The 24,926-nt window shown below is 36.1% G+C and overlaps 1 protein-coding gene across 4 annotated transcripts in view; it reads right to left on the reverse strand.

Moving 5' to 3' along the window:
• Positions 1-24,926, reverse strand: part of ROS1 (ROS proto-oncogene 1, receptor tyrosine kinase) — a 142,082-nt gene that overhangs the window by 71,042 nt on the left and 46,114 nt on the right. For 2 of the 4 annotated variants that reach the window (XM_045391634.3, XM_015448589.4), the window contains 7 exons: positions 22,622-22,722; positions 7,636-7,850; positions 7,142-7,302; positions 6,621-6,765; positions 3,958-4,220; positions 1,912-1,975; positions 1,384-1,586 (listed from right to left, as the gene is read on the reverse strand). In XM_045391634.3, coding sequence (XP_045247569.2) covers positions 1,384-1,586; positions 1,912-1,975; positions 3,958-4,220; positions 6,621-6,765; positions 7,142-7,302; positions 7,636-7,850; positions 22,622-22,722 — 1,152 coding nt within the window. Of the gene's footprint in view, positions 1-1,383; positions 1,587-1,911; positions 1,976-3,957; positions 4,221-6,620; positions 6,766-7,141; positions 7,303-7,635; positions 7,854-22,621; positions 22,723-24,926 lie in introns of all 4 variants that reach the window. The other 2 variants (XM_065543247.2, XM_065543246.2) reach the window with 1 other exon arrangement.

The raw sequence follows: 24,926 nt of genomic DNA on the forward strand, positions 1-24,926 counted from the left end.
ACTACCCATAGTAAATTAGTCCCTTTTTTTTTTCCCTGGAGATGGAGTCTGGCTCTCTCACCCAGGCTGGAGTGCAGTGGCATGATCTTGGTTCACTGCAACCTTCACCTCCTGCGTTCAAATGATTCTCCTGCCTCAGCCTCATGAGTAGCTGAGACTACAGGCACGCACCACCATGTCCAGCTAATTTGTATATTTTTAGTAGAGACAGGGTTTCACCATGTTGGCTAGGCTGGTATCGAATTCCTGGCATCCAGTGATCCATCTGCCTTGGCCTCCCACAGTGTTGGGATTACAGGTGTGAGTCACTGCGCCCAGCTTGAACTAGTTCCATTTTAAATGTCCAGTTTGTCATCTCCTTTCTCACCTGATGCTCATCCCCTCACTCAGGCCCATAACATTTTCTACCTGGATTTCTGTGACAGCCTCCTAATTGTCTCAGATTTAACCCTCTCTAAGTCACTATTCACACTGCTAACAGGCCTTTCTAAAACACAACTTGACCATGTTAATGATCCACTAAATATCTTTACTGGCTTGCTGTTGGCTTCTAGAATGACACCTGCCTCCTTAGCACAGTAAAGGAGACCCATTATGCTCAGGCTCCCACCTCTCCAGATTTCCCAGCTTCCTTTCACTCCACTCTCATCCAAACACTCTATGGCTCTTTGTTTTCCTGTCTTTGTACCCCCTCGGCCTTCACCTGGCTCATCTTTGTTTCCAGGATGTTTTTCCATTCTACCACCACCAAGCCAACCTAGACTACTTGTTCATTCTCTGTGATTCCATCATTCTCTGTGATTCCACCACATCCTGCTCTCAGCACAACAGTTATCTTAGTCTGTCTTCACTATCAGTTAACATTTGGTGAATGCCTACCACATGCCAGGCATTGTGCTAAGTGCATTACATGGATTATCTCATTTAATCTTCATGGGAACCTTATGATGAGGTATTACTTAACCATAGAGGTTAAATAACTTGCCAGTGGTTACAAATCTAGTAAGCAGTAGAGCCCAAATTGTATTCTAGGTGGTCAAATTCCAAAACTCACCTTCTTAATCACTAGGCAATACTGCCTTCCTAGTGTTAGACAAATACTAGACTGGGTTTAGTAAGAGCAAAGCCTATAAACTTTCACCTATAATATCCCAGGTTCTAACACAGCATCCTAAATCCAGTAACTATTTGCTAACTGAGTGCTGAATGACATTTGCCCAAAATGTAGTCTGTATTCATGTGTGGCTAAATGATTACACAATATCTGTCTTTTTCATTCTAATCTTAATGACTAAACCATTTTCCAGTCATTTTAAGTACTGAGTAGTGTCATATGCAAATACTTCATTTCCTTTATTTCAAAAGAATTACATAGTGAAATACCTCAGAGCTAGAACGATTGTGCAAGTTCAAAAGAAAGAGTGAGTCCCCTTCAGCATAATATCCCAGCTCATTATCCGCTGTGTAGCAAATGGCACTGATAACTCTTTCTGCTGAAAACGTCCACACAACTTGATTTTGATCCATATCTAAAAAAACTATCTCGTTACCAAGAAGAGTTATGAGGTGAGGAAATGGGTTGATTTCTGAAAGCAAAAAACATGTAGATAATATGCATGAGAAAACCAGCTTTAGCACAGTCTCTTGATTTAATATCAGGCAGTTTTGAAGTCCATGGGCTCCCTTTGGTTCCTCTAATACATCTGTCTCAGTGATAACCTTGTAGGCTCTCTACCACTAGGTTTATTTAAACATATTTTGGTGATGTTTTGGGGTCAAAAACATGTTTTTGAGCTAAACTTTAGCTCAGAGACAGTGTTCATAACCCTAAAGATACCAATGGGGAAAAAAAACCACACATACACACAAGCCTCTAAATTATTATTTGCACAGATTTTAGAAAACAAATACCTGATGTTGTAGACTTTACAACGTCAGCAAATGATCCTGGCCCTTTAGATGTAAAGGCCCGAACCTAAAGAAAAGGAAACAAAAACTGCATTCAATAGCGTTCTCAGTGGCAACAATTAAGTTCTGAGACTGGGAGATTACTGAATGTTTCATTTCACACTCCTGATACACAATATTAATAGTTTCAAATAGTTATTTACATTAATATACAGCAATGTAAATCACCAAGAGAAAAAAATTGCTCTATATTTATGTTGATATAGAGTTTTTATCTAGAAAAACTCTAGATTTTTTATCTAGAAAACTGCAAGAATTGGAACAAATCTCTCTTGCTAAAAAATGAATTTCTAAAAATGTCTGGGAATTTAATGTACAGCATGGATGGTGATGAATGTCTAATTCAATCGTGATAATGACACCATGTATACATTTATCAAGTCATGTCGTACAGCTTGAATATATATATTTGTCAATTGAATGCTTTTAAACAAAATAAGGTCATTATTTGCAAAATTAAGTTACATAGAACATTTAACAGAAATAAAACTGTGCAAATTATGATAAACTTCCATTTTTCTTGAATTCAACAACTAGAAGCTTCAAAACACTAAATTTCCATACTTTTTAAAAAGTAACTTTTAAAAATAATTAAACCTTACATTTGAAAATGATTGTGCGTTTCAAACCAGTTTCACATACATTGTCTCTTTTGATCTTCACAACTACTAAGAGTAAAAACTGGACCAGGATACTAATAAAGGGAAGTAAGTCATGCACAATGACATATGTAGAAACTGGCATCAGAACCAAGTCTTCTGAAATCTGCATACATTTTTTCCCACTGGGCCATGTCACATTCTAACAATAAAGTTTATTTTTATTATTTTAGATATTTTCTATTATGTAATAAATTATTTCCATTTCCAAACCTTGAATATGTACAATAGCCTGCAAAGAAAATTGACATCTATAATGGTGGACTCAAAATATAAAGCCCCAAGTGCTTTATCAATAAAATATTGTATTATTTTTATTATACTTTTAGTATTAAACACATTTTACTATATTTTATATATTACTATCTGTGTATGATTTATAATGGTGCATATATATATATAGTAGTGTTTACTTTTGTACAAAACTGTGTTAAATGAAACTCATATATATCCATGCATATCACTTTGCATGGTTCCAAGGTGACCAAACTTTGAAACTATATATCTATACACATATATACACTATACATTCCATATATACACTATATATTCCATATACACACTATATATTCTATATATAGACACACTTAGCCAGAATATTTATTTTACCAAAACACTCCTAATTTTTACCAAACAGGAATGTGTATTATCTTTAACTTTCATGTATAACTTATTTGATTAGTATATGTGGACTTAATAAATTATCAAAATAATTATTAAATTAGAATTTTATGAAAAGTAAAACAAATCCTTAGGCAACTCAAATCTCCAAAACACTCCCCAAGATGTTATTTTCCCCAAAAAGAAATGGTGGAAAGCATTACAGCACAGTGCTTTTCAGCCACACAGCTTTGGTAATTGACTGATACTCTCAAGGACTTAACTTTTTCTTTATAGTATGATGATCAAATGAGATAATGAATACAAAGTACCTACTGTGGTGCAAGGCCTATAGTGATTTTATTGAAAAATAATTGTTTATCAAAGTAACACATGTACCCCAAAGGTACGTACAACTATAATATATATCAATAAAAATGTAAAACAAATCGGTAATATGTAACATAGAAAAATTTAAATCGTGATACAGCTTCAAAAGAAAAGCAGAAAGAAAACGAATGACTTACTCTGAAATTGCAAAGTTCCCTGAATATGAGAAAGTTGTGAAAATGTCCTTTACCCGAGCAATCCCCTCTTGCCTCTCTACTTTTGCTGCCCAGTTGACCTCTTTGATCACAGTATACCTAAACTACTGACAGGGTGACAGAATTCTTAACATAGTCCTTTAAATCTGTTTGCACTCTCATATCTTCTGTTTTCTCTCTCATACCTGGAAGGCAACAAAGCATCTGGGACTCATGTCTTCAAGCTGAAAAGACATCACTGAGGGAGTGACATCGACAGCAATCCAGTCTTCAAATGTTTTGTTTGTAATGCTTTGATTGGATATTTTGTAGAAAATTTCAAATTTTGTTAACACCCCATTTTCATGCTTAGGTTTGTTCCACCTAAATTCCACCACAACTTCATTCTTGTTACAGCATTTTCCACTCGGTAATATAAATATTCTGGGGTTCTCTGGTGCTGATGGAACTGAAAAGTAGAGGCACAGATAGAGCAGAAAAGAATAGAAGACTGACTTTTACCATTTACAATGAGATTGTAAACAACTTCACAACATTTCTCATTCCAGGCAGTTGCAGTATATTTATTGCATTCTTTTTTTTTTGGGGGGGGGGGTTATTTTCTTTTCTTTCTTTCTTTCTTTCTTTATTTTTTATTATTATTATACTTTAAGTTCTAGGGTACATGTGCATAACGTGCAGGTTTGTTACATATGTATACTTGTGCCATGTTGCTGTGCTGCACCCATCAACTCGTCAGCACCCATCAACTCGTCATTTACATCAGGTATAACTCCCAATGCAATCCCTCCCCCCTCCCCCCTCCCCATGATAGGCCCCGGTGTATTCTTAAAGATCTTCAGGAGAGAATATTCCATAGATTTCTTCAGGAACTCATCCTGATAATTTCAGCACATCTGACTGACAGGCAAGACTTCCTTACATTCAACTCAAATCCTTCCTACTACCATTTAAGCACACCTTTCTTGTCTGTGCCTTGTGTAGATAGAAGGTGTCTGGTTCTCCCTATAAAATGCAACATTCACTTTCATCCTGACAGAGTGATTTCAGTGAAGCTGAAAATGTTATCATAGGGATGTCTGGCAGTAAGTCCCACCAGCCTTCAGCCAGTTCAGGGTGTAAAATACAGCATAAATCAGAGACCTAGGCCCTGTCACCCTGAAGTCCCTAGGAAGCAGAAAGTTTTAGGGGATGCTGATAGTACCCCAAGAGCAAGGTCTGGGAGTACTTCTTTATTCTAGAGCCAAACCAAGCGGTTCAGTATCTCTCAGTCCTTTAATCAAGAGAAATGTCTCTGCCTGATTTCTAAGTCATTCTCTCTGAACGGCCCTCTCCTCTCTTAGGACTCCTCCACAAGGTCTTCATTCCCTCCCTCATTCCAATCACATTGCTATTTAATGTTTAACACTCACACTATTATTCAATCTCCAGGCCTTCTTACATTAGGCTTCTCTTCCTACATGGGATAGCTCTTCTTGCTCCATCTTTCAGGGTGCACTAAGGTTTCCATTTCCCAAAGGCATCTTCCCTCTTAAGAATGCCTGAGGCAGCTTGATATAGATGAAGGTTTCATAGGCTTGTCTACTCACTCTATGCCACTGCTGCTCAGGAATAACTCTCTAGTATCTATTATCATTTGCTGTGCATGTGTTTATCTCTCCCCTGTTTTATGAGCTCCATCAGAGAAAGCATCTCTTCTTATTCCTTGTTAAATCCTCCCAAGTCTAGTATAGAATGAGCACACAGTAAGTGGTTAATAAATATTGGTCAATTTAGATAATTTCCTGGTTATATTGTAAATTTCCTGAAGGCAAAGGCCAAATCTTATCATCCTTTCTTATTGCCTCCAATATCTAGCAGAGTGCTGTTGACTCTTGCTCCCACTGGCTCCCCTGATGGATGCAGTCAAGTCCATTTCCACAGAACAATTTAACCAAGCTGATATCTCAAGGAAATCTCAAGCAGAACATTCCTGGATCCAATGCTAACTGCTCTGGAACCTGCCCAGGCCTCACTATGTTCCTGTTGTGTGATTCATAGATGAATATTGTTGAAATAATCTTAACAGTAAAAAAGACAATGGGGAATGGATATCTATATTTATTAAGCTCTTACCACCTGCCAAATCCTGTATTAGCTTTACATAAATTCCTATCATTTACCAACATTTGTAAAAGTGACTGATTGGAGATTTGATTAAACTACTTAGTAACTATTTTATTTGGGCAGCCACTAGGCTTTCATTTTATTTCTTGCATAATCAAGATAATAAGACTTTCCTACCCATCTCAGAGCTATGTGAGGATCAAATGAAATGATGTTTCTGACAAATGATAGCTATGTAGTAAATATTTAATAAAGGAGTGATACATAAAAATGTGCTTTGTACACTTTAAGGTGATATACACATGTAATGATATGGCTAGTATCCTTTTTAAAATATCTTTTCCTCAGAACATTAAATTTATGTATCAGTTACTCCCCTACAGAAGATTCTGAGTTCTCGTCTATGAGGATAGTCTGCCTTCCAAGAAAACTGTCTCGCCCTTAAATGCCCATTTTCCTTATAAAGGATTTTGCAAATTACCTGAATTATGCATCTGCATCTTCTACATCACTACAATCAAATGAAATGGCTGTTAAGAAATCTTTGAAATACTCTTTTGGAATAAATTATGCATATTTATGTTAATGAAGCTATTCTAATCTCCAAAAAGTCATTGAAAGGATATTGAATCTAAAAACATCTATAAAACGGAAAGTTATTTTTAAATATCAACTACCCATTCCAGATCACGAAAAGTGAGATTCTGCTTTTTTTAAAAAAGAGAGATTTTAACCCCTGTACCTGTTTCAGGTGCTCGAAGGGACAGAGCTGTTTTGGGGCCCTTTCCCCAGTAGGTATAAGGAGTGACAGAAAGATTAAATAAGGCATAAGGTTCCAGTCCTTCCACAGTAAATACAGGTAAAGAGTGTTGTTCACTAGCCAAGAACTGAAATATAAACAGAAAACATTATTTTCTCAGGGAGAGAATTACAAAATCTTTCATTCCTTATTACCTAAAATCTCCAAACTTTGGTTCACATGTAGAATCAAAATTTGCAATTTTGGAAGTGCTAATTTTGGCAAGTTCCATGTTGTGCCACACAGACCAGTTAAAGTGTGTCCAGCACAGCAGTCAGCACCAAGCAGTCAGAGACTGGCTGCAAACAAGTCTTCTGGGGAATACCCTTAATAATCAAATGCTATGGGAATGACAAAGAAGATGGGCTTGGCTAAGTCAAGATGGTACAGATCAGTGTGGGTAGGGCTGACACAGATGGTACGGTCTGTTTGGGAAATGAAAGTTACTAGAACCAACACCATACCTTAGAATGAGCACTAAATTCTACGCTGTAGAAAACTACACCCCAGTCTACCGCAGGGGGACCATTCCACAGGATTTGAAAACTTGAAGCATTTCCTTCAATCCTAAATGAAGACTCTTGAACAGAATCTGGAATAACCTTAGGGGTAAAGGAAAAGTTCCCTACAGGATGAAAGAAAAAAAAGAAATAGGAGAAAAAACTGGGGATTATTGATCAATATAGAAATCATAGAACATCAATAGCAATTACTAATAATTAGAACTGAAACAAAATTTTCTTTTCTTTAACATATTGTGAAAAAAAATCATCTTTTTCTGACTTTTTCAGGCTGTAAATTAGGGTTAAGATTAAACTCACTGCAAGCAAATGAACTGAAATTACTGAAGCCTTGTTCCTCTTAAAACTTAATTATTAAGAAAAAGAAAATCTCAGCCTAAGTATTTATTTAACCAAAAGTATAATGGAGTAGGGTAAGCAGGAATGCAATACTGTACCTGGCAGAGGCTTAAGGGATGTCTGAATAATTGTGAACTGATTACATTTGGCTGGTTCCAAAACAGAGACACTGGTTCTCTGACCTATTTCCTGAGTTGTGATAATCCTAAAGCCATTGATCCAGAACAGCCGACCGCTATAGTACATCAGTGCATTCTGGGAAATTTCAGAAGTACTCCAGGCTGCAAACTCTGTGATGGTGGTATCCCCAGTGCTGCTAAAACATAACGCCAATTAGTGTGTGTTTCTGGAGTGGTGGAAGGGCTAGTCCATGCAAGTACTCATGAGAATATGGGTTTGTGAGTATCTGTGCGTATTCGTGTACATTAAAATAAAGAAAATACTTTCTAACAATTATTGTCTTTTTTTGTTTCATATTAAGTTGGGTTTTTATTTCACATTTTTTAAAAGTAGTAGACCTAAAGTAAATTTTCTGGGGGCTTTTCTTGTTTCTTTGAGATGGAGTCTCACTCTGTTGCCCAGGCTGGAGTGCAGTGGCATGATCACAGCTCGCTGCAACCTCTGCCTTCCAGCTTCAAGATATTCTCCTGCCTCACCCTCCCAAGTAGCTGGGATTACATGCACACATCACTATGCCTGGCTAATTTTTTTATAGTTTTAGTTGAGACAGGGTTTCACACGTTGGCCAGGCTGGTCTCGAACTCCTGACCTCAAGTGATCCGTCCACCTCAGCTTCCCAAAGTGCTGGGATCACAGGCATGAGCACTGTGCTCCTCTCTGGGGGCTTTTCTTATTAATGCGATATTATAATATCAAGAATGTTTAGATAGGTTGCAGCTTTTTAAAAAATACCTGTGATTTTGGTAATACTCTACAACAAAGGCACAACCTGGATTCTCATTACTTCATTAGTTCAGAGATTGCATCTTTGGTTTATTCTATGTGCTCTACAACACTTGCATTAGCATAAGAAAGACATGAGGCAAGGTTCTTACAGGACCTGGAAATAAGGTAATCATCCAGAAATAAGACCCATAAAAACCAATGCCTGAAGTATAAATTTGCCATCTGTAGATGTGAAGCAGAAGGGCTTTGAGACCAGCCGATGCAATAAATCATGATGGAGACAGCAAGTTAGGATTCAGGTACATGTTACTTTAAAAAGGAATGCCTATTGCATTGAGGGATTTGAAAAAAAGACACACCCAAAGCGCAAGAATTTCCAAGCATTTATCCGGAATTGACAGGAATGACAGCTCTTAAATGTGGTAGCCATGAGGACTCCAGTCCCTAGGCACACAGAATAACTCTGTTATGAGCAGATTTCGTCACTGCTCTGACACTGGCCTGTGTGGGCAGCCTTCTAGTGTATCCAACAACGCTCACTCAGATTCCTTGTTCTTAAAGCAACTACCTCACATCTAACCCAGTTCACATGATGCCAAGAAGGCATGGCCTGCATGCCTACATGACTATTCTCATTTCTGAATGAGACTAGGCCCCACTGTGAATTAATGAATTTGCAACATAGGGGATTCTTCAGAAACAGAACTGCATGGAACTCCAGCTCAGCCAATTATTAAATGTTTGACTTCAGGCAAATAATTTAACCTCTAATTGAACCATCTATTAAATGTGTATATAACACTAATAAGTCTGCATCTGGGTGAAGCCGATCTCGTTTCATCATGGTTTTCTCAAGAAATAAAAAGATGGATTTTTAAAAATCAATTCCATGACCCCACAACCCCAAAATGAACAGCCAGGCATAACAAGATGAACAGAGAAAATCAATCCAGAAGGCATGATCTGTTGAATTGTTTCTCCCCATTGAACCATGCCTTCCTCCTGCTCTTGGTTAGTGATCTGATTTACCTGCCATTTATTATTCTAGCATGCTGGGTCCTTCACTTTATACTGTTCACAACTGTTTGTTATTTCAAAGTGCTTATCAGTTTCAATAGTTTGATCAAAATGCTCCTTTTCAGACTAGGAAATTCAAGTAACAAACCTGTTACTTAAATTGTGTTTAGAGGTTTTTTCCCTCAATTGAAGGAAATTTTGAAATTATTTTTACTTGAAAAATCTGCTTGTTTCTAAAATTATAACACTTGTTTATTACTCAAAAACAGAACTATCTCAGTTATCCTCAGCATTTTGGAGTGAGTGATAGATTTTTTTTCCAGTGATTTCTGTAAATCATTTTAAAACATTCGCTTTTCTCTCTTTAGAAAAATATAAATAAAAGTTTTGTTTTGAGAATTTCACAGTGCCTCAAATAGGTTGTATTTGTATCAACTAAAGGGAATGGATGTACATAGGAGAGGGAAGAGTAGTTTGAAAGACAATTCAATTACAGTTCTTAAGTTCAGAATATGATGAGTGACAGCAATCAGTTTATCTCATCTCTACTACAGACTAGACATGTACTGCTCAGTACAGCAGCAACTAGCTACATGCGACTACTGAGCCCTTGAAATGTGGTATGACCAAGGAACCAAAACTTAAAGTTATTTAATTTTAATTAATTTGTGCTAAATTTTAAAACTAATATTTGATTCGTATATTATGGATCATGTATAATATATTAAAATATTTTTGAGTATTTTAGAACAACGAGTATGTAAATCAACTATTTTGCCTGTAAATTTCATGAAATCTAAATACAGATCAAAGATTTTCTATGAAAACTCAGTTTGCAAATTAAGATATGCTATAAACATAAAATACAAACAGGACATCCAAGAATTAATGTGAAAAAAGAATATAAAGTAACTTTATAAGTTTTATTCAGATTGCATATTGAAGTGACATTTTGATATGTTATCAAAATATTAAAATGTACTATTAAAGTTACATTTACTTGTTTTTACTTTTTTTTAATGAGTCAAGTAGAAAATTTATAATTACATATGTGACTTGCATTATATTTGTATTGGACAAAGCTGATCTAAACTAAAGGGAAGGAATTTTGATTATACGTTAGAAAATACTTTCTCCTTATAAGATGACTCTGGAATCCCAATCTCTATATGTAAAACTTCTTTTTTTCCTGATAGGATTAAAAGGCTAGACTTACTTGGAGGGCAAAAGTGCTTGCCCTTTGTGTTATTTCACTGGGAGCTGCTATACTCCACCATGCTACATACAAGAAAACATTACTAACCTTGAGATGAGGAAATATATTTTTTAAGACGGAATTTCCTTCCTCTACTTTATGTTGTGTCTGTGGATGCTTGAGGAACTAGACTAAAGAAACCAGCATATACAGATGCAGAGAATGGACTATGATCCTTCAGGACACTGTTGTTTTGAACATTGTCTGTGTCTCACTTTAGACAGCTTGTTTTGGCAATCAGATTGTCAGTACCTTAAGCTCCTAAGGAAAAGAATAATCAGTTTTCTCTGATTCACAGGTAGGAAACCAGCTGAGCTGTGTACCATACTTGATATGAAGTAATTGATCAATCAGATTTGTTGTGTTTATGTGCTTATATGCATTGTGTGTGTGTGTGTGTATATATGGATATATACATAAATATATACCTACATACATCCATGTGCATATACATATATACACATCCATATATATGCATATATGTATATGTACATCCACATACACTTCCATGTATACATATATTTATATACATATATGTATATGCATATAAATGCATGTGGATATATACAGATATATGCATATGAATACATACTGATGTATGTGTATAAATCTATATCTATAGATAGATAGAAAGATAAATATACACATACGTACACTCCTTTTTCAGAGTCTCCATGACTTGGAGTTTTTCTACTTACCAAAAAAAGTAATTTTTATTCTAAAAATATTGTCAGCATTGTCTTCATAAAACAATTATTGAACTTTATGAGACTTTTCTGGAATTTTGATGAAAGATATGAATCCTCAATTTCAGAGCACTGACACATCCTAAAGCCTTCTATGAACCCTCTGGGGACCCAAGAACCTAATACCAGAAATCTTTCCTTTAGAGTATGACATTTTGCTTTAATCACTTCCTGACCGTTCCTCTGATTAATAATGTGATATTAGGAAAATGCATGAACATCTCTGGGCCTCAGTGTCCTCATCAATGAAATAAAATGATCTCTAAATTCTCCCTCTAAATGCTGGGTTCTAATGACTTTATGTTCTATATTTTAATTTTAGATGTGTAACTTCTCCCTTAAAAACTATTAGTTAAATATTTTTAAATTATTGGCTATTTACAAAAGAACATGGATTTTAAAGTATGAGTAGAACTAAAACATATAACACCAAGAACACTAAGAGTAGGGTGGTAAAAATTAGGCGTATATAGTCATAAAGTTTTAAAATCATTTATGAAGTGAAGGATATATTTGGATGTTGACTTGTAAGTTGAAAATGTATCATGTAAAAAATGCATATTTTAATTTCTAATGTAACCTAAAAAATACAAATAGACATACTTAAAATGTCATTAGAGGAAATAAAATGGAATACTAAAAATTATTTTATTCACCCACAAAAATGGCAAAGAAGTAGAAACAGAGGAACAAAGAGCTAAGAGAAAAATGGAAGTCACACATCAAGATAATAGACTTAAATCCAAACATATCAATAATTATATTAACTGTAAATGAACCAAACGCCTTAATTAAAATGCAGAAATTGTTAGATTGTGTAAAAATGCAAAATCCTGCATGTTGTTTACAAGAAAGACACTTTAAATGTAAAGACTCAGATCAATTCCCAAAATGCTGGATAGGAGGCGAGGACTAACTTGCAGCTCTCATTCAATGGACAGAGCAGCATGTGGAGACTCACATCATGAACTTCTGCTCCAAGAACCACCACAGGAACATACCAAGACAGCTGAGAGAATCCACAGATCCTTTGAAGGAGGAGGCTTGCTGCTGCAGGCTTTGTGAGACAGCCAAAACACTGAGTGCCCAAAGTGTGATATGGGGAGTGTCCGCCCCCAAACACACATCCTCTGTGGGAAACCTGAAGGTCCAGATCATGGGAAAAGGATTTGACCTCACCTGGAGCTGAGGCAAATTTAGAGCCAAGCAAAATATAGGGGTAGAGGAAGCAGCAGGAAGAGCTCTGTGGGCACTCACAGTCCCCAGGGAAGCCATTCCTGACTTTGTCTTGCTGAGATCCTTGGGGAGGGCTAACAGTGGAACTGGAGAAAGACCACAGAGAGAAGAAAAGTTCCAGCTGAACTTTGTAAAAATTTCAACCAAATACAAAGTTTCCTGGACAGAACCTGGAAAAGAGGACAAACAGGGAGTGCAGATATGAACACAGAAACCATGACGGGTGGAAGGTATGAAACCTGAAAGCCCTGCTTGCTTTTTCAGCAGGGAGGCTTATAACTTGCAAGTTCTTAGCCCTACTCACTGTCTGCATGGGGGACACAGTGGGAGTGAGTCTGGCCTTTCAGGATGTGTGGGAGTTGGGCGAAGCCTGTCACTGCTGGCTTTTCCTCACTTCCCTGGTGGCCTGTATAATACAGTAAAGGCAGCCATAATACCCCTGGGAACAAAACTCCATCAACCTGAGAACTACACCCCCATCCCCCACAGCAGCCACAGCAAGCCCCGCCCAAGGAGAGTCTGAGCTCAGTCATGCCTAACCCTGCCCCAACTGATGGTCTTTCTCTACCCATCCTGGTAGCTGAAGACAAAAGACATACTCTCCTGGGGGCTCTATGGCCCCACCCACTGCCTGAGAAACCTGAATACTTATCCAGGTGACTCTAGGGCAAGCTTGTATCTTCCCCATACTACTGCAACTAATGTTCTTTTGAAAGTGCTAGCTCCTGGCTGGAGGCCAACCAACACAAAACCAGTGCACTAAACAAAAGTACCACAAAGGACCCTCCCAGAGTTCACTTCAGTCCCCTGCTATCTCCACCAGAACAGGTGCTAGTATCCATGGTTGAGAGACCTGAAGATGAATCACATCATAAGAGCCTTTGCAGACACTTCCCAGTACCAGCCTGGAGCTGGGTAGCTCCACTGGGAGGCTAGACCCGGAACAGAAATAATAATCAACGCAGTTCAGCTCTTAGGAAGCCCCATCCCTAGGGGAAGAGGGAGAGCACCACATCAAGGGAGCACCCCATGGGACAAAAGAATCTGAACAACAGCCTTTGAGCCCCAGATCTTCCTCTGACATAGTCCACCCAAATCCAGAAAAACAATTCCAGTAATATTACAAAACAAAGTTCTTTAACATCCCCAAAAGATCACACTAGCTCACCAGCAATGGATCCAAACCAAGAAATCTCTGAATTGCCAGAAAAAGAATTCAGAAAGTCAATTAATATGCTAATCAAGGAGGCACTAGAAAAAGGTGAATACCAACTTAAAGAAATTTTAAAAATGATACAGGATATGGATAGAAAAAATAGCCAGAGAAATAGACAGCATAAATAAAAAACAATCACAACTTCTGGAAATGAAGGATATGCTTAGATAAATGCAAAATACACTAGAAAGTCTCAGCAATATAATCAAACAAGTAGAAGAAAGAACTTCAGAACTTGAAGACAAGGCTTTTGAATTAACTCAGTCCAACAAAAACAAAAAAAGGAATAATAACAAAAATAAAAGAACAAAGCCTCTAAGAAGTTTGGGATCCTGTTAAATGACCAAACTTAAGAATAATTGGTGTTTCCAAGGAAGAAGACAACTCTAAAAGTTTGGAAAACATATTTGAGGGAATAATTGAGGAAAACATACCTGGTCTTGCTAGAGATCTAGACATTCAAATACAGGAAGCCCAAAGAACACCTGGGAAATTCATCATAAAAAGATCATTGCCTAGGCACATAGTCATCCGGTTATCTAAAGTCAAGATGGAGGAAAGGATCTTTAGAGCTGCGAGGCAAAAATATAAGGTAACCTATAAATGAAAACCTATCAGATTAACAGCAGATTTCTCAGCAGAAACCCTACAAGCTAGAAGGGATTGGGGTCATATCTTTAGCCTCCTTAAACAGAACAGTTATTGGTCAAGAATTTTGTATTCAGGAAAACTAAGCTTCACAAATGAAGGAAAGTCACAGTCTTTTTTAGACAAACAAAGCCTGAGAGAATTTGCCACTAACAAGCTAGCACTGCAAGAACTGCTAAAAGGAGCTTTAAATCTTGAAACAAATACTTGAAATACACCAAAATAGAACCTCCTTAAAGTATAAATCTCAAAGAACCTGTAAAACAATAACACAATGAAAAAAAAACAAAAAACAAAAAAACAAGGCATTCAGGCAGTAACTAGCATAATGAATAGAATAGTACCGCACTTCTCAATACTAACATCGAATGTAAATGGCCTAAATGCACTTCTTCGAAGATACAGAATTGCAAAACGGGTAAGAATTCACCAACCAAATTTCTTCTGTCTTCAAGAGACTCACCTAACACATAAGGAACTCACAGAAACTCAACATAAAGGAGTGGAAAAAGATATTCCATGCAAATGGAAAGCAAAAGTGAGCAGAAGTAGCTATTCTTATATCAGACAAAACAGACTTTAAAGCAACAACAGTTTAAAAAGACAAAGAGGGACATTATATAATGATAAAAGGACTAGTCCAACAGGAAAATATAACAGTCCTAAATATATATGCACCTAACACTGGATCTCCCAAATTTATAAAACAATGACTCCTAGACCTAAGAAATGAGATAGGCAGCAACACAATAGTAGGGGCTTCAATACTCCACTGACAGCACTAGACAGGTTGTGATGACAGAAAGTCAACAACAACAAAAAAATGGACTTCAATTATACTCTAGAAAAATGGACTTAACAGATATTTACAGAACATTCTAGTCAACAACTGTAGAATATACATTCTATTCATCAACACATGGAAAACTCTTCAAGACAAGTCATATGATAGCCAAATAAACAAGTCTCAACAAATTGAAGAAAATAGAAATTAATATATAAGTACACTCTCAGATTACAGTGGAAAAAAAAACTGGAAATCAACTCCAAAAGCAACCCTCAAAACCATGCAAATACATGGAAATTAAATAACTTGCTCCTGAATGATCATTGGGTCAACAATGCAATCAAGAGGGAGATGTAATAATTATTTGAACTGAACAGTAACAGTGATATAACCTATCAAAACATCTGGGATACAGCAAAAAGCGGTGCTGAGAGGAAAGCTCATAGCATTGAATGCCTACATCAAAAAGTCTGAAAGAGCACACACAGACAATCTAAGGTCACACCTCAGGAACTAGAAAAACAAGAACAAACCAAACCAAAACCCAACAGAAGAAAAGAAATAACAAAGATCAGAGCAGAACTAAATGAAACCGATAGAAAAAAGCAATACAAAAGGTAAATGAAACGAAAAGCTGGTTCTTTGAAAAGATAAACAAAACTGACAGACCATTAGGAAGATTAACAAAGAAAAGAAGAGAGAAGATCCAAAATGTAATACATTATAACCAATACTACAGAAACACAAAAGATCATTCAAGGCTACTATGAACACCTCTATATGCACACACCAGAAAACCTAGAGGAGATGGATAAATTCCTGAAAATATACAACCCCCCTAGATTAAACTAGGGATACATAGAAACTCTGAACAGACCAATAACAAGAAGCAAGACTGAAATGTTAATTTTAAAATTGCCAACAACAACAAAAAAAGTCTAGGACTAGACAGATAATAAACAGCTGAATTTTATCAGAGATTCAAAGAATTGGTACTAATTCTATTGACACTATTCCAAAAGATAAAGAGGGAATCCTCCCTAAATCATTCCATGAAACCAATATCACCCTAATTCCAAACCAGGAAAGACATAACACAAAAAGAAAACTTCAGACAAACATCCCTGATGAATATAGATGCAAACATCGTTAACCAAATACTAGTTAAATGAATCCAACAGGATATCAAAAAATAATCCATATAATCAAGTGGGTTTCATACCAAGGATGTAGGTATGGTTTAACATACACAAGTAAATAAGTGTGATACAGCACATAAATAGAATTAAAAACAAAAATCACATGATCATCTCAATAGATGCAGAAAAAGCACCTGACAAAATTCAGCATCCCTTTATGATTAAAACTTCAGCAACACTGGCATAGAAGGGACATATCTTAATGTAATAAAAGCCATCTATGACAAATCCACAGCCAACATTATACTGAATAGGGAAAAGTTGAAAGCATTCCCTCTGAGAACTGGAACAAGACAAGGATGCCCAGTCTCACCAGTTCTGTTCAACATAGTACTGGAAATCCTAGCTAGAGTAATCAGACAAGAGAAAGAAATAAAGGGCATCCAGATCAGTAAAGAGGAAGTCATACTATCACTATTTGCTGATGACATGATCATGTATCTAGAAAACCCTAAATACTTCTCCATAAAGCTCCTGATACTGATAAATGAATTCAGCAAAATTTCAGAATACAAAATTAATGTACACAAATCAGTAGCACTGCTATATACCAACAGTGATCAAGCTGAGAATCAAATCAATAATTCAACCCCTTTTACGATAGCTGCAAAAATATACTCACAATGTACCTAAGAAGATGAAAGACTTCTGCAAGGAAAACTATACAACACTGCTGAAAGAAATCATAGATACCACACCAACATGGCACATGTATACATATGTAACACACCTGCATGTTGTGTACATGTACCCTAGAACTTAAAGTATAATAAAAAAAAAAAGAAAGAAAGAAGGAAAGAAAAAAAACATAGATGACATAAACAAATGGAAACATATCCCATGCTCATGAATGGGTAGACTCAATATTGTGAAAAATGACCATACTGCCAAAAGCAATCTACAAATTCAATGTAATTCATATCGAAATACCAGCATCATTCTTCACAGAACAAGAGAGAACAATCCTAAAATGCATGTGGAACCAAAAAAGAGCCCACATAGCCAAAGCAAGACTAAGCAAAAAGAACAAATCTGGAGGCATCACATTACCTGACTTCAAACTGTGCTATAAGGATATAGTCACCAAAACAGTATGATACTGGTATAAAAATAGGCACACATATCAATGTAACAGAATAGAGAACCTGGAAATAAAGCCAATTACTTACAGCCAACTGATCTTCGACAAAGCAAACAAAAACATAAAGTAGGGAAAGGATACCCTATTCAACAAATGGTGCTGGGATAATTGGAAAACCACATGTACAAGAATGAAGCTGGATCCTCATCTCTCACCTTATACAAAAATCAACTCAAGATGGATCAAAGACTTAAATCTAAGACCTGAAACCTTAACAATTCTAGAAGACAACATTGAAGAAACCTTTCTAGACACTGGCGTAGGAAAAGACTTTATGACAAAGAACCCAGCATCAAATGCAACAAAAACAAAGATAAATAGATGGGACTTAATTGAACTAAAAAGTTTCTGCACAGCAAAATAATAAGCAGAGTAAACAGACAACCCACATAGTGGGAGAAAATATTCACAAACTATGTATCTGACAAAGGACTAATATCCAGAAGCTACAAGGAATGCAGACAAATCAACAAGAAAAAAAACAAACCATCTCAAAAAATAGATGTTGGCATGGATGTGGTGAAAAGGGAACACTCTTACACTGCTGGTGGGAATGTAAACTAGTACAACCACTATGGAAAACAGTGTGAAAATTCCTTCAAGAACTAAAAGTAGATCTACCATTTGATCCAGCAATCCCACCATTGGGTATCTACCCGGCGAAAAGAAGTCATTATATGAAAAAGATACATGCACATGCATGTTTATAGCAGCACAATTCATGATTGCAAAAATATGGAACCAGCGCAAACACCCATTAATGAGTGAATAAAGAAAATGTGGTGTGTGTGTGTGTGTGTATATATATATATATATATATGAATACTACTCAGTCATGAAAAGGAACAAAATAATGGCATTCATAGCAACCCAGATGGAATTGGAGACCATTATTCTAAGTGAAGTAACTCAGGAATGGAAAACCAAACATCGTACATTCTCACTCATAAGTGGGAGCTAAGCTATGAGGATGCAAAGGCATAAGAATGATACAATGGACTTTGGGGATTTGGAGTAAAGGGTGGGAGGAGGGTGAGGTATAAAAGACTACACACTGGGTACAGTGTACACCGCTCAGGTGATGGGTTTACCAAAATTTCAGAATTCACCACTAAAGAACTTATCCATGTAACCAAACACCACCTGTTCCCCAAAAACCTATAGAATTAAAAAATAAAATGTTTTAAAAGAGAGAAACTACCTATGGGGTAATATGCTTGTTACCTGGGTAACAATCTGTACCCAAAACCCCCAGGACACACTATTTATCTATAGAACTTACCTGCACATGTACCCCTTAAACTAAAATAAAAATGTTAAAACCAACAATAAAACAATACAATAAATATAAATACTCAAAGCAGTTAAAAAGTAAATACATGGAAATAGTTTGCAAACACTAAGCAAAAGAAAGCTGATGTGGCCATAGTAATATCAGACAAAGGAATCTTTAAGATGAAGAATATTAGCATAGATGAATAGGAGTGTTTTATAATGATAAAAAGGCAATATAATCAAGTATATAGATAATCAACCTACTAAATATAAAGCACCCAAATACATTAACCAAAAAGAACTATAGGCAAATCTATAATCACAGTTGGAGACATAACAAAATCTGTTGAATACAACTAATATAGACCTTGAAAGAAACTCATAGTTTTAAATGCCAGTGAGTGGAATGATACAAAAACAAAAACAATGACCTTTCTTTTCAATCTAAAAACCTAGAAAAATAACAGAAAATTATGGCTAAAATAAATAGAAAAGGGGAAATAATAAAAATAAGATTAGAAATTAATGAAATCAAAAATTGACAAAACAGAAAAAAGTCAATAATACCAGAAATAGATTATTTGAAAAGATAAATAAATCTGACAAACTTTTAGCAGGAGTGATCAACAAAAAAAATGTACCAATAGCGGAAGTATAAAAGGATATCACTACAGACACTGTAGACATTAAAATTATAATAAGAGGATATTATTAAATTTGACAACTCATGGAAAATGACAAATTCTTGAAAGCATGAATTACCAAAACTGGCTCAAGAAGAAATACAAATAAATGGCCTTATATCTTTAAAAGATACTGAATTTGTAATCAAATAATTTTCCACAAAGAAAACTCCAGGTCCAGATGAATTTGCTTGTGGATTTTATCAAAACTAAAGAAGAATTAATAGCAATTCTATACAAATGCTTTCAGAAAATTGAAGAGAGAATGCTTCCTAAGTCATTTTTGAGACGACTAATTAGATACCTAGGCATTAACCTAATAAAGGATATTTTAGACATCTACACTAAAAACTATAAAACACTGCTGAGAGATATTAAAGAAAACCTAAACAAATGGAGAGATACATCATTTTCATTGATTGGAAGATTCAAAATTTTAAGATACTCATTCTCCCTAAACTGAAAAGAGATTCAAAATTCCAGCAGGATTTATTCTAGAAATTAATGAGATGATTTTAAAATCTATTTGGAAAGGCAGAAGATCAAGTATAGCCAAAATAAAAATATTGGAAAAGAAAAGCAAAGTAGAAGGACTGAATTTGCCTATTTTCAAGTTTTTCTCTGAATTTCCAGTAATCAAGACAATGTAGCACTGGCAAAAAGAATAGATAAATATATGAAAGGAACAGAATAGAGAGTCCAGAAATAGATCCACACATACACACTCTTGTTGCCCAGGCTGGAGTGCAACGCTCAATCTCTGCTCACTGCAACCTCTGCCTCCCAGGTTCAAGTGATTCTTATGCTGGGATGAGCATGAGAATCATCTCAGACTCCTTCTGAGTAGCTGGGATTACAGGCACCCATCACCACGCTCGGCTACTTTTTGTATTTTTAGTAGAGATGGGGTTTCACCACGTTGGTCAGGCTGGTCTCAAACTCCTGACGTTAGGCTATCCACCGGCCTCGGCCTCCCAAAGTGCTGGGATTACAGGCGTGAGCCATTGTGCCCGGCCCAAATTATTTTCAATAAAGGTCCCAAAGCAACTAAATAAAGAGAAAATCTCTTCAGCAAATGGTGCTACAATAACTGGATATCCCTATAGAAAGGAAAAAAAGAAAACTTTAACTCATATCTCATACCATACCCCAAAATAAATTTAAGATGAATTACAGATCTAATCATGAAAGCTAAAATGATAAAGCTTCTAGAAAAAATACAGTATAAAATCTTCACAACCTTGGGATAGGCTAAGATTTCTTGTAGAAAACACAGAAATCACAGAATATAGAAAATGCTTAAATTGGACTTAATCAAAATGAAATTCTGCTCATCAAAGCACACCACCAAGAAAATAAGCAGATAAACTAAACACTGAGAGAAAATATTCACAACACATATTTTGACAAAGTGCTTATATGAAGAACAACTTAATAATGAAAAGACAACTCATTTAAAAATGAGAAGAATACTAGAACAGGCACATCATAAAAGAAGATATATAAATGGCCGATAACAAATGCAAAAGTGACCAAAATTGACAGTCACCAGGGAAGTGCTGGTTAAAATCACAACATGTACTGCTCCCCACACCAAAGAACAGTGAATATAAAAAAGATTGCCAAAGCCAACTGTTGAAAGGATATGGAAGAACGACAATTTTCATACATTTTTATGGGAATGTAAAATGGCACAAACATTTTGAAAAACTGGCAATTACTTAAGAATATAAACATCTGGCCGGGCGCGGTGGCTCAAGCCTGTAATCCCAGCACTTTGGGAGGCCGAGACGGGCGGATCACGAGGTCAGGAGATCGAGAGACGATCCCGGCTAACACGGTGAAACCCCGTCTCTACTAAAAAATACAAAAAAATAGCCGGGCGAGGTGGTGGGCGCCTGTAGTCCCAGCTACTCGGGAGGCTGAGGTAGGAGAATGGCGTAAACCCGGGAGGCGGAGCTTGCAGTGAGCTGAGATCCGGCCACTGCACTCCAGCCTGGGTGACAGAGCAAGACTCCGTCTCAAAAAAAAAAAAAAAAAAAAAAAAGAATATAAACATCTATCTACCCTATCACCAGCAATTCTACTCCTAGGTATGTATCCAAGTATACATCCACAAAAAGGCTTGTATACAAATATTCAGTTTTATTCATAATAACCAAAATTGGGAAGCAATTAAAATGTCCATGAAGACATACATAGAATGGATACACAGACAGCGGTATCTTCACACAATGGAATATTACTCAGCAATAAAAAGGAAAAACTAATACACACAACGACATGTATCGCAAAAGATTTTATGCCAAGTAAAAGAAGCCAGACGCAAAAAGTACGTATTTCTGGAGGGGTGCAGATTGATTGGGAAGAGGCACAGGAATTTTTTGTGATGATGGATATGTTCTAGGTCTCAAAATGCATTTGTCTAAACTGATGTGATGGAATACTTAAGGTCTGAATATTTCATGTTATGTATATTTTAACTAAAATTTTACATAAAAGTGTAAAAATTATTTTTAAAATATCTGACAATGCTAATGTGGAAGATGTAGAGATGCCAACAAGAGCAGGACAGAGGGATAAGTTTGAGGACACAGATCAAGGAGGTAATTCATGTGGTCCCTTTCACTCTCTAGTTTTCATTTAAGACATCAGAGGAAGAGTTCTGCCTTCATTCCATAATGTATACTCTATTTTGTGAAGAAGCAGAAAAGCTTATCCATACACTTCCTGGGCTCTTAAGCAGCATTCTCCTGAGTGCCTATACTGTACTCTCTTTATACCCCATCACAGCACTTACCATATTCTACTGTAACTAGTTATTTACAAACCCCTTTACCCTAAAAGCCCAATGCCTGCAACACAGTGGATAATCAGAAAATGTTTATTGAAAGAATAAATGAATTTTTATACATTATCATTTATGACTGACAAGTATGCTTCTCAATCAATTGCCTTTGAGGGACTCTACTTACCTCTGACCCCGAAGAACAGCTGTGTACAGGTGAATACATTGACTGTCTTGAACCAACCAATACAGGAGCCCATCACTGAGGTCTAAAGTTAGAGCAATCACCTAAATAGAAAGTAAGGTAAGAAAATAAACCAAATACATGTTTGAAGCATATCTTTGTGAACAGGTCACACTTATGCTATAGATTTCTCTTTAACATCCTCTTTGGAATAAAAAATTCAATAATGTTTACTTTTTTCTGAATATAAGAGTTACACGATCACACTTATTACTATGCTATTTGGATATAAACACTGGTGTCCTAAAATTTTACAAAAAGGCAACGAGTATATTATTCACTTTTATATACCTAGCTCCAGTAATTATCAAAGTACAATTCTCAGACCTGCAGCAACAGCATCACCTGGAAACTTGGAACAAACACAAATTATCAATCACGCTCCAGAGCTACTGAATCTGAAGCGTTGAGCCTGCGCCAAGCTTGCCTAAAGATAGTGATAACTCTAGCCTCTTTAGCAACATGAGCCAGTGAATTTTGTTGTTCTTTAAACCTGTTGTTATCAAACATAGCTGCATATTAGAATGATCTGTGGAGTTTTTTAAAAATCTCAATTCCCAGGCTGCACTCTATTAAATTATGATCTCTGGGGATGGAACCTAGGCTCCAGTATGCTTTAAAACTTCACAGGTGATCCCCACATGGCAACAATGGTTTAAACCATTTTGAATTGTATTTTCTATTAATTGCAACCCAAAACATTCTCATACACTTTAAAAAGATCATACACAAAGGATGTTTGTGTGTTAAAATTGAATACTAATGTGTACATAAAGCCCTATTTCCAGATGACATATGAGAACCACTTCTTACTATTCTTTGCTTTCTTGTTGCAATGTATCTCTTAAGTTTACATCCAGTCTACGAGGTGAGGCCTGAAGAAAGGCTGCTTTTCCTATGGCATAGAATCCAAAGATCCTGTTTTTGCTATCTTTGGCTTTCCAAAGACAGTTACTATCCAAAGATCTATCCAAAGATCCTGTTTTTGCTTTCTTTGGCTTTACAAATATTTTCCAAATAGGCTAAGATTGCCAGTAGCCTGATCTCAGAGCAGTGGACTCTCCCTGTAACATACCTAGAGGTTGTGAGGTATCCCCAGTAGAATTAAAGTTGATGACTATATCTTTAGCAAGATACAGCAGCATTTAGACAAAAATGATGAGCCAGTGAAAGATGTGAAAAGACTACAATAATAAGGTATCCAAGAGGTAAAAATTCTTCCTGAAAAGTTACCCTTCTACAAAGAAACAGTTACAAGGTACATGATGGCAAAAACCCTTCGGTTGTCATATAAATCACAGCCTTCTATCTTCAGGAAAATTCAACCAACTTATTCTCCAGAAGGTAAAAATGTATTCTGGCAATTCCCAGCCTTTTAGGAGTTGAATTAAGTCCTTGCTCCGTGCTGAGAGAGATTTATTGATTTTTTTTTTTTTTCAGTTAAAGAGAAATCAGGTTAACCTTGTTTGGTTATTTACAATGACATGCACTAGAGTTTCTACATTACAAATTAAGTCTATTTTATTCTATTTTAAGAAGGAGATTCTACAATTTTTTGCTGGAATACAACAAACTATTCAAACTCTAAGTAAAATTCAGGTGCTGGGTCATCATCCCATTCCTCCACGCAGTCAGCAGCTTCATATTTAAACAGTCAGAGGGTAATCCATACCTTGTATATAAACCTCTCTGATCTAAATTGAAATCTTTATGTTAAATTTTAATTCTATGGTAAAAATGTACCATATGCTGTAAGTTGAGCTCATCAGATGTGGCAAAAGGTATCTTTTTACCTTAGAAGAATCTCTTACTTTGTTCATTCTTTTTTTTATCACACAAATAATTGGGCCTTTCTATAAATAATTGCCTGACTGTATTTCATTATATCGGCTGATTGCAAAATATATTATTACTGCATAATAAATCTGTACATGACATAAATGAACAAGAGAGAGATGAAGAGCTTTGCTGGATGCAAAATGTGTTGCCTTCAGAGCATCCACTGGCACTAATGGAGTCAGACAGATTAGACATCAAACCATGGAACCGGAACACAGATTTGCAAAAGCAACAACAGCGCTTCACAACCTGGGAGAGGATTTGGAGAGAAGTGTTTTTTTAAATTTCCATTCTTTTGCTATATATATATATTTTTTTTTTTAATTTCAACAGCTTTTGGGGTACAGGTAGTTTTTGGTTACATGGAAGAATTGTACAGTTGTAAAGACTGAGATTTTAGTGCACCAGT

This window comes from Macaca fascicularis, chromosome 4 (assembly GCF_037993035.2).
Source record: "Macaca fascicularis isolate 582-1 chromosome 4, T2T-MFA8v1.1".
NCBI lineage: Eukaryota > Metazoa > Chordata > Mammalia > Primates > Cercopithecidae > Macaca > Macaca fascicularis.